Raw genomic sequence first — 11,012 nt, forward strand, 5'->3', positions numbered from 1 at the left:
TTTTGTAACTGCCATACACAGTATGGGAGTTAAAATCACATCTCTATCAGCCATTTCTCATATGACTTTAAGAAATTCATCTCAATATTGTGTAACAACAATTTTACACAATAAAGGGTAATATTTGGAAGTTACAAATTTGTAACACCAAATATGTTACATTATTTGGATATATCTCATATATCTAAATATTGTAACTCTCTATTATATGTTACAATATGTGACACACTTTGTCACATTTATTTAATCTAAAACATTATAATATAATATAATATTACATTATATTATAAAATAATATAACACTTTCTCTAAACCCTCACCCGTGGCGGTCGAGCAGCTGCATATGTACACATCGTTACCTAAGCTCTCCAACTCAAGGATGGTCCAGCTTTCTTTTGCCTTTACCTGCACCACATAGCACCCGTGAGCTGAAGCTCAGCAAGAAAACTCAATATGCTCATGAACAGTAATAACATGTTACTAAATCATAATAGGCATGCCTAGCAATAATAACCCTATTCATGCATGCAAATAAATCCAAATAATGATTGTGGGCCCTACCATTTGTATAGATGACATATGGGCCTTGCCCTTTGTGTAGATGACTTATGGGCCCTGGCCTTTGTATAGATGACTATCAAGTCATAGTGAGAATAGATGGCTAATGTGTCTAGCTAAGAATAAGTGACTTAGATAAGTGACAATTAAGTCTCGCACTTGGGCTCTGCACCCTAATCAGATGAGTGAGTAACACTTTATGATTTTGATAAATATGTTGGGGCTTGTAGCCCAAATCAGATGAGTGATTAACACTTTGAGATTCTGGTAATCATGCTCGGGCTTGTAGCCCTAATCAAATGAGTGAGTCACACTTTGGGCTTCGCACCCTAATCAGATAGGTGACTAGAGAGTCACACTTTGAGCTCTGCACTCTAATCAGATAAGTGACTAATGAGTGAGTCACGAATTTGGGCTCAGCACCAATAGCCATGTGACATTGCAGTCTCCTAAGCCTTTTGGCTCTGACTCTAAGTAACCAGCCTCTAGACTAGACAAACGCTTTTAGTTTTCATCGAACTTGAGGCCGGTCAAGCATTAATGCCCATGATCATTCATTCAATGCTTATGTCTATTAAATCTAATCATTTCGGCTTGTGTTGAACACATCAATGCCGTTCTTGACTCTTAAGCCAATACCATACGACTCGTGCCGATTTTTGACTCATGGGTTAGTGTCATACACAAGTAAGCAAGGCAACCAAGCATATATCATATGTCAAACATCCAAATGTAGGGCATTCAACATGCTTACTTAACAGTCACTAGCATAATTATGAACATGCACATTTACAGAGACTCAAGCTCTGATCAATCTCATATTCAATATTCATGTCATGCCCTAATCACATGTATCTCATGCATCACATACTGGATACAGTTTTCTTATCTTTGGTCCAAGCACAGGTTACCAATAAACAAGCCACAAGCACAATCCTGTTTTCAAGGCCTTAGTGATAACCTAGTCACAACCATAATATAAAACCTCATAAAAAATGAGTAAATAAATACTTCCAGACCCAATCCAAGTCTCTGGGACGTCGAATCCTACTCAACTAGGTAGTAGGATCTATCCCAGGCCCTTTAGAGTTAATTTTCCATGACTAAAACCCAAATCTGGGCAAAACTGCCCTTAAGCGTCGCGACCCTCCCCCAGCGTTACGTCGCGGCCCGCCTCCAAACAGAGGCTAAACCCAGTTCTTCATGTACCTAGCGTCGCGGTGCGCCACCTTACGCCGCGGCCCTAACTACCCATCAGCAAACTTCACCTTCTTCGTCAAGCCTGGGCCACAACGCCCAAGAACAAGGTCGCAACCCAACAACGAACCCAGCTGAAGACCTCGTTTTCTTCATTTAAAAACCTTCCAAAAACCTATCAAAACATCTCCAAATCCCAAAATAAAAGTTCCAAAACATCCTAATTATCCAATACCAATAAAACCCAAGCTTCAATTCATTAAAAAACTCATCAAAACACAAAATCCAATTCAAGCTTAAAAACTTTAAAAACTTAGAACTTAAAACTTGGATTACCTCTTATTGAGTCATTTCCCAACTAAATCCTCCGGCTAAAAAGCTTATAATCTTCCCGAGAATTGCTATGCCTCGATCCTTGCCTGAATCCGGGTCCTAAAACTCAAGTTTCCTTCAAAACTGTGATCTGGTGTCGAAAATGGAACTTTGAGGGAGTGAGCACGTTCTGAACGTTCTTTTTATAATTCTAACAGGATATTTCAAACTTAAGTAACCTCAAGCAAATCCTAATGCTCGGGGTCCCGAAAACGCCCCTGTGGGTAAAATAGTCAAAACTCCCAGAATTTCACCCTGATCTCACTAACTCCCAATTTATCACAAAATATTTATTCTCATTACCCAATATCTCGGTAATGAGCTAAATACCCCTTGACTCACTCCGAGTCAAGTATAAATCTTATTGTGACTTTCCCACTAACTTACCTCCTAGGATCGTCTCGTGCTGAGTAACCCTAGCATAACCAAATAATAATGAAGCATCACACACATCCTACATATATGTCAAATATACAAAATGACCAAAATATGAAAATCACTCAATTAATCAGAAATGGGTTCACATGCATATTTAATACACATAAACATGCATATAATCATTTAATTGCATAATAAATCAATTATGGCACTCCCGACCTCGTAATCAAGGCCCTAAGCCTTATTAGGAAATTTGGGTCATTACATTCCCGCTAACTTACTCTATAGTATCGCATTGTACCGAGTAACCCAAATATATCCACATAATAATGTGATCTCACACATATATCACATATATGCCAAATATACACATAACGAGCCAAATTACGAAAAATTGTCCTTCTGATAAGAAAGAGACTCACATGCGTATTTAATACACCTAAACAAGCATATCAAGTTATATTATAATATAATTCATATAATCATGCAATGATACACATATATATCACATAAGCACATAATTTTTATAATTTGTCATCCTGATCCCCTAATCAAGGCTCTAAGCCTTATTAGTTAATTTGAGACGTTACAAATACTACCACATAAAAAAAAATCAAAATTTGTTTGAAGGTGGTAACTGGAAATTGTAGAGAAAATGTTGAAGAAGATAAAAAATGGAAGAAAAGAAGAAGAAGAAGAAGAATAAATATGAATAAAAAGCATGGTGAAGAAAGTCTATGTTTTTTTTTTTTAAATAATGTAAAAAAATGTTTCATAAAATATAAATGATAAAAAAATATTACAAATAGATTAAAATTATAAAAATAATTACAAAACATATTAAAACTAACTACTAAAATTGTATAAAAAATTAAAATATGGTATACAAATAAAATATTACAAATATATCGGAAAAGAACTCCCATCAAAATAAAAAAAAAAAAAAAAAGACATAAAAAACTTGAGAAAAAAAACTGCTTTTCAAAGTTTTTTTTAAAAAAATTCTCATAATTTTCTAAAAAAAAAAAGGTCACTCTGCCACTTGAAAATATGTCATCGCTTGAAAATATGTGGGTTTTAATTGCATCAGCCCAGAAGCATTACTGGGCCAGACTTCGTCCTAATCGGACTTTCTTCCCATTTGGACCGGCGACGGCAGACGTTACCGTGGAGCTTAGCTGAGCCACACGAAAGAGAGGAGCCAGACGAAAGCCCTGAAATTTGAAGAAGTGTGTACTAGTACACCGGTAAGCTTTTCTAGCTCCTATGGACTTTCAGATCATTCGCTTTTCTTTTAATGGGTTGGATAAGGGTTTTGCATTTCAATTTTGGGGCAACACTAAACATTAAAGCAACTGCTTTTTGACCTAATGAATTTTCTAGCTCAGTTGCTTTTAATTTAATTTCTTGTAATTCGATTTGGGTGGTTAAGTTTTTTGATTGAAAATCTGGGGTGTGAAAGTTTATTTGGTTAATTTTGAATCTGGGTTTGTTCTGTTGGCGCTGTTATTAGATGGGTACGGGAGATGAGGTTGTTGAAATTGATAGCTTGGAGAGTGGTCTATTATCTGGTTCTGATAAAATTGAAGCTGAAGAGGAAGATGTGTTGTATGCTGCTTCATTCCAAGAGATGGAAGATAACTTTATCAAGTACCAAACAGCTCAGTGGGTTCTATACTCGTTGCTTTTGATTCTGGCTTGGGGAATTGGCTTGTTCATGCTGCTTTATACACCTGTTCGGAGATATATACTGCGGAAGGATATTCGATCGAAAAAACTCTACCTTACTCCGAACTCCATTGTCTACAAAGTAAGTTTGCTAATTGGATATGTACACTTACTCTTGAGGCACTGAACTAACCAATTTTGATAGGACTACGATGTACAATTGTTTTGAAGAGATTGTACTACATTTATTAATAATTTTAACTTAACAAGAAAATGAAAGCATGTTTTAAAGTGATCTCTTAGAGAGATCTATCATTATGTACCTTAAATGGATGGTAGCTTATGCTTTGTACAAACTTTTCTTTAATGTTGATGTTGATTAAATAATGCGCATTTTGTTACATTTTAATAATGCCATCTTTATGCAGTTCAGGTTACTAGGCCAGTGCCATTTCCATTTTTTGGCGCATTAAAGAAGGAGAAGCATATTTTGTTACCATCTGTGGCTGACATAGTAATAGAACAAGGTAAAATGTTGCTGTGTTTCCTTTTGTTTATGATAAATTTATGCTCTGCTATAATTTCAGTGAGCTTGTTTTTTGTAGCTAAATCTTATGGGTACAACCAAATTTTGTATGCTGACTGTTACATTTGAACACCTAATTTGATTGATTTTATCCTAACTGTTGTTGAATAATGTGTTTAACTTTGTTCCTCATGAAACAAATCATATGATAATATAATACTGAATGGGAAAGTTCTGTCCAAGTAAATCTAATTTATCCAGTTATTAAGCAGTTTGAAAATTTGTTCAATAATTGCTCAAATTAGATAAGTGCATAATAGAAAGGTTCCAAACTTCTCTTTCTTTACTCTTTGCAGATATTTAATAAGGATGTGGTGTTCTAGGCAGGCAGGGGAAAAATATCCTGTCCTTTTTTCCTTGTGCTATGTCATCAACAGTCGTTTCCTACATGCTGCTAATCTTTAACAATCTCTGATCCGTATAAACAGGATATCTTCAGTCTCTGTATGGTGTCTACTCGCTTAGAATAGAGAATGTTGGGGTAAGAAGGCCACCAAGCGATGATGTTCAAATCCAGGGAATTGCAAATCCAAATGCTTTCAGGAAGGTACTTGTAGTATCAATTCGTCTTTTATTTTGTGGCTCAATTTTGAAAATGTGGTTTATTTTTTTTATTCTTCTTTCAGGCTGTTTTGATGCGGCTTTCAAATATGAGGAATGAGGCTTGTTATAGACAAGTTTCCACAATTGAAGATGTCCCAAATTTGAGGGTAAGAGGTTCATCAGATACTACTTGTTGTGCCCACATTGTAGTATGATGAAAAAAGAAGAAGAAAAGAATTATCTAAGTTGGATGAATGAGTAAAGAGTACAAGTATATTATGTAAACGAAAAGAAAATGTTAATACTTCATTGATAAAAAAAAGAATTAGTTGGTTGAAAAACATAAAAGTCTGATCTAGGGGAGTTAACTGGTGCAAACAGCTTAGATTCATTTATCTCATAGAGTACAAATAGAATAGGTCTATAGTGTAATTTGTATATTTGTGCAACCGAGAAGCGAGATCTGGGCACTTGTGGTTTTTTCATTAGAAGCCTCATAATATATATTTAAACTGTGCATTGCTCTTTTTTTTTTAAATCAATAAAAAAAAATTCTAAATTGGCTCAGTTGCAGGTGTCCCCATCAAAATCTCTCAGGCAAGATTCATTTTCACATCCAGGGGATCTAATTCTACTGCAAAAGCTAGAGGAGGTTGGAACTTCTGTCAAGGTAGAAAGACAACTTATGGATTATTCAATTATAATTTTTGTCTTTTTTGTTCTGACTATATACATGTATTTATTCTTTACTGCAGAGAGTTCACACTTTAATTGAGGAGCAACACACTGAGACATCAGAGCACAGGGATTAAAGTGTAAATGAGTGAAGTACACATTTTCTTTATGACCTCTGTTTCACTAAATTTGTTTACATTATCTCTTTTCAGTCTACTTTCACGAACCACTTTATCAGATTTAAAAGCACTACAACAAACATCATTATATGTGACATTTTTAAAAATCAGTATACTTAGGTTTAGTGGCATTTTTAAAAATCAGTATACTTAGGTTTAGTGACATTTGTTATACAAATATCGGGCATATCCGTATATAAAAGTCCTAATGGCATTTGTTTGAAATGTCACTACATAAATATTAATATAGATTTATAGTGACATTTGAAAAACGTGACTAGAGCTTATTAGTAATTTAAAGTGATCATGGTATTGATTTTAATATTTATATCCGATCAAATTAGAATAATTACTATTATAATAATAAATAATAATTTAAATATGGATTTATATTTGTAAAGGAAAAATAAATATAATCATTTGTATATTTCAAATAATAAATATACTTTACATCTCACTCTAAACCATCTTATATTTTCCAAAAATTACTAGATGCATAACTAAATATATATATATATATTTATATACTGACTCGAAAGATTGAATTCTCTTGTACAATAAAAGTACAGAACTTAAATTATTTGATACAATAATTGACCGAAACTTTGATGGATCTTCATATCATATACATAAATGTGTGTGTGTATATATATTGTCTCCAATGCATTTTTATACTTAGTTGGCTTTACTATTCCTCTACTTCATAGTTGGGGTAAGGGATGCATGTGATGAGAAATATTTTGATCAAACAGCACAGAACTCAACTTATTATGAGTATAGTATATGTAGACATATGTAATGACTAAACATAATACATATTATATACATAACAACACTGTTAAGGTGCAGCTCTCTTAAGATCTTGTTGTATTTAATTAGGGAAAATAACAAAAACGATGGTTTGTGGCATTATATCTATTCTACAGTGACATTTTTGTTGTATTACTATTAGTCATATTTATTTGTGTTGTACATGCTACCCTATGCAGGATAAGGTATAATATCCATTCAAGAGTTGAAACTCGAGACCACAATTTCATCCCAGTTTCTGTTTTTGTTCGACTTGTCATTCATTTTCATGTATTTTATCACTACTAGCAATCAAATATGTATATGTAAATTTCGTGATCTGGCATGGTGTTCTTAAAAATATATTGTGAATCCAAACACTACTCATATATTAACTATAGTGTTAGCTCGATTTGCACACTTGTTTGAGAATTAAGAGACGAGAAAACACTTGTCATATATGGTGTTGCGTGATAAACTTTCTGAATGGGATCACTTGAAGTTGGGGGTGTGTAGTGTGTGGAAGGGAGAGGGGTTCAAATCCTATTGTATTAAAACAAAAAATCTGAAATGGGATTATATGTTGAATTTGGAAAAGGGTTTTAAGAGACTGGTTTAACTTGTTGAAAATTTGCCTCGTTGGTATCGAATACGTAATTCATGGAAGAAGGGGCTAAACTAGGGGAAATTTACATAACACACTTGCTGAAAAATTATATTTTTGCGGACGGACTAATTTTTACAGTTTTGTCTTTTGTATTGTTTTTTTTGTTTTGTTTAAGTTTATATATAATTGTTCTGTTATTATGTTGATCTCTAAGTAATGTTGAGTTATTTTCAAATATATTTTGATTTATTTTAAACGTGTTGGTATGCAATGCGTTGATTTTTAACTGTTGTCCAATTGATGTTTTTTAATTTGTTTTTTATTGTGTTAATATGCAGTGAGTCGATGCTCAGTTGTAGTCTAATTATTATTTTTTAGTTACTTTTTTAATATTATATTTTTGTAAATAAAAATCTTTGAAAATTGTATTTTTGAAAAAAAAAATCAAGTACCTTAAGAAAAAGTATATTAATGAAAAAATCCCACTAGACAATAGAAAATCTAAATTTGAGAAGCTTTCAGTAGAATGTGGTCCTCCTGTTATACGGGGCAGTAATTGGGCTCAAAATAGTACCATATATATTTATCTATACATGTGTACAACTTTTGAAGTTCAAAGCAAGTGGTCCTATAAAGCTCAGTTTCAAATGAGATTGAAACATTCTAAGATGATGATTTCTATCCACTCATGTACCATATTCTAACAAATCTTTATGACTTTTTGAGTCATTGGTAGTAACGAAGTCGAATAAACACAACGCTCATATAATTAATACTATTAAGCCATAGAGAATAAGTCATAACATAAGATCACTTAATTGGTTAATGTTTTTTTTTGGTTGGGCACTAATAGGATGCCTAATTGGATATCTCAATACCTTAAATAAAAACAGATAAACAAAAAAAAAGTAAAGTTGAATGAAAACGAAAGTGGTTGCCTGTCGTTCTCCTCTGGTTGAGTTTTCTTAAATGTACTTTTGTAGACGTGGAGGTTGTGATGGGCAGACTGTGTCGTTTGTGTGAATATCAAATTTAGGAGATAGTTTGGTTAAGAAGATGGGGTTGGCTTACCAATTTTGACTTCATATATATATACTCTCAAGTTATAATTTGCTCATATTATATATAATTGGTGGGAATTGTAACTTGCAAGCTAGTCTCTTTTTTTGGTCATTCTAGAGAGCTTAAGTACTACTAATGTAGATTTAACAAAGATGGACAAAATGTATAATCACCAAGAATAATGGAAATTGATGCATAATAACATACATATTACATAACTTTACATATAACATTCCATAAAAACTTGCCTAAATTTATTCATCTTTTCCGCTTACGTACCCTTCTTTTTCTTTATCAATATTCCCATTTTCTCAACTATCTAATAATAAAGAATTAGCTCGACTCATTTAATCTACGAACTATATAAAAATGTATTTCAATATCTCTAACTGAGGCATATAGATAGGTGAGTACGTAATAAGTCTATATTTTGACAACAATAGCACGTTTCTGCATGAATATTTCACCTAAAAAAAAAGATCGTTTAATGCATGAATAACAACAGACTTAATTAACATATACAAAACGCATATGCATATATATATATATATATAACAATCAAATAAATAAATGAATGAATTGAATGCCAATTTGACATTTCTTGTTATTAGGTCTTTTACATCATCTATGTATTTAAAATGTTGAGACAATGCGAAAGTTGAAGTACAACAAATTAACCATGCATGGCCCAATGTTATCATTTTTCGTCAGTTTTTAATGGTATGTGTGAATTGTGATATTACACTAATAATAAACAAATAATTATATATAGAAATAAAATAATATAAAATTTGTGAAACTATTTAGTACCCCAAGTCTGGAGCGTCTTATATATTTATTATCGAGATTGACATGAATTTTTATTGAAGCAAAATATATCAGATAATGCTTGTGGTTTTTCATTACGTACCGACCATATATAAATATACTATTAAAGTAGGGGCTCCACGCCTAGAAAAACTCTCTTTTATATTAGAAGGAAAAATACAATTTTGGTCTCTATTTTGCCCAAATATTTTATTGACTCATATGTTTTATTACATGACAAATCTATTTTGTGAAATTGAACAATACGATACTCCTAGCCTGATTTTAGTCAAACGATTTTTTCAATATAACTAAAATACCCTCATTTTTATTTTTTTTATTTTTTTAATTCCTTTAATGAATTTTCTTTTGTATAATATATAAAAACAATTTATAAAACATTATAAAAATGAATTTTCTTTTACTACTAGATTTTAAAAAATAAAATACCTGGAACCCCTTTCTCTCTCCCCACCTGACTCTCTCTTTCTCTCTCTCTTCTCACATGCCTTTGCCTAGCCCTGATCGAGGCACCTCCGGCCAATGTCTGATCACACGCGTGCCACTATGAGAAGCGTCGACCCTTGAAAGCCCTACCCTCGTAATTCTTAATCAATATTTCAAAATTCATTCATTAAACTTAAACAAAAATCAGATCTTAGAAATAAAACACATATTCAAGACCTGAACTTCTTCCAAACACAAACCAAAAGTTCAGATAAAAACACACTTTCCATGAACAAACCCAAATTCTTAGTATTTCATGCCAGAACGGCCACAGAAATTTGTAAACGTGCACAATATATTTGGGGCAAGCAACGTGAGCAAACTCCACAACGAAGTTCTCCCACACCAAAGACCTGCCTACAAAGCCGAGACCAGGATGAAAGACCCTGCCTACAACTACCTTGGTACCATCTCCGTCCTCCAACGCCAAGTCATTCGCTTGCAGAAGGAATTGGATGCCACCAACACTGATCTCATGCGCCATGCCCACACCATTGACCACCATTATGTAGCAAAGTCGATCCATCCCCGCTTCGGCCTAGCGCACATCGATCATAGCTCTGGCACACTTCGATCCATTCTCACATACTTTGATCCCAGCTCTGGCGTCGATCCCATTGTTCCTGTCTTCCCCTAATCCAAAAACCCCAACTAATCTTCCCTATTCCAAACCCAGAAGGCTTGACTCACTTGCTAAAAAATAGCCGAAGAAGAAGAGGAAAAGGGGAAAAAGAAGAGGTAGATTATAGTTAGGGTTTAATAATAAAGTTTTATTGAAATAGGGTTATGGATTAATGATGGGAAGAAGATGATGAAGAAGAAAGGGTTACTAACGAAGTATATCAGGAGGGATTGGTAGTTTTAGTTTTTAATCTTTAATTTTAATGATATTTCTTTAAAAATATATTTTATAATTTTTAAAGATGTTATAATTAATTTTTCTATTTTAAAATAAAATTTCGAGACATTTTAGTCATATTGAAAAATTGTTTGACTAAATCAGACTCAAGGTACCATATTGTTCTATTTTACAAAACAGATGGTCTGTTTTGTCATTTAACAAAATATAGGGGCCAATCGAGTA

At 33.1% G+C, this 11,012-nt stretch overlaps 1 protein-coding gene across 6 annotated transcripts; it reads left to right on the forward strand.

Moving 5' to 3' along the window:
- Nucleotides 1–3,560: 3,560 nt before the first annotated feature.
- On the forward strand, nucleotides 3,561–7,402 carry LOC133797337 (uncharacterized). Of its 6 annotated transcripts, none has more exons than XM_062235209.1 (8): nucleotides 3,561–3,752; nucleotides 4,019–4,315; nucleotides 4,607–4,700; nucleotides 5,188–5,306; nucleotides 5,386–5,469; nucleotides 5,871–5,972; nucleotides 6,058–6,130; nucleotides 7,146–7,402. In XM_062235209.1, the coding sequence occupies exons 2-7, from the start codon at nucleotides 4,019–4,021 to the stop codon at nucleotides 6,112–6,114; spliced, it is 753 nt and encodes a 250-aa protein (XP_062091193.1). In that variant the 5' UTR covers nucleotides 3,561–3,752; the 3' UTR covers nucleotides 6,115–6,130; nucleotides 7,146–7,402. The 6 variants fall into 6 exon arrangements, with proteins under 6 accessions (XP_062091193.1, XP_062091194.1, XP_062091195.1 ...); XM_062235210.1 differs by having other exon boundaries at nucleotides 6,058–6,125; XM_062235211.1 differs by having other exon boundaries at nucleotides 6,058–6,117.
- Nucleotides 7,403–11,012: the final 3,610 nt, after the last annotated feature.

Source organism: Humulus lupulus, chromosome 8, assembly GCF_963169125.1.
Source record: "Humulus lupulus chromosome 8, drHumLupu1.1, whole genome shotgun sequence".
NCBI lineage: Eukaryota > Viridiplantae > Streptophyta > Magnoliopsida > Rosales > Cannabaceae > Humulus > Humulus lupulus.

Coding starts and splice junctions, on each gene's coding strand:
- LOC133797337 (XM_062235209.1), top strand. CDS start 4,019: ATGGGTACGGGAGATGAGGTTGTTGAAATTGATAGCTTGGAGAGTGGT. Junction 4,701..5,187: donor TGACATAGTAATAGAACAAG/GTAAAATGTTGC, acceptor CCGTATAAACAG/GATATCTTCAGTCTCTGTAT. Junction 5,973..6,057: donor AGGTTGGAACTTCTGTCAAG/GTAGAAAGACAA, acceptor TCTTTACTGCAG/AGAGTTCACACTTTAATTGA.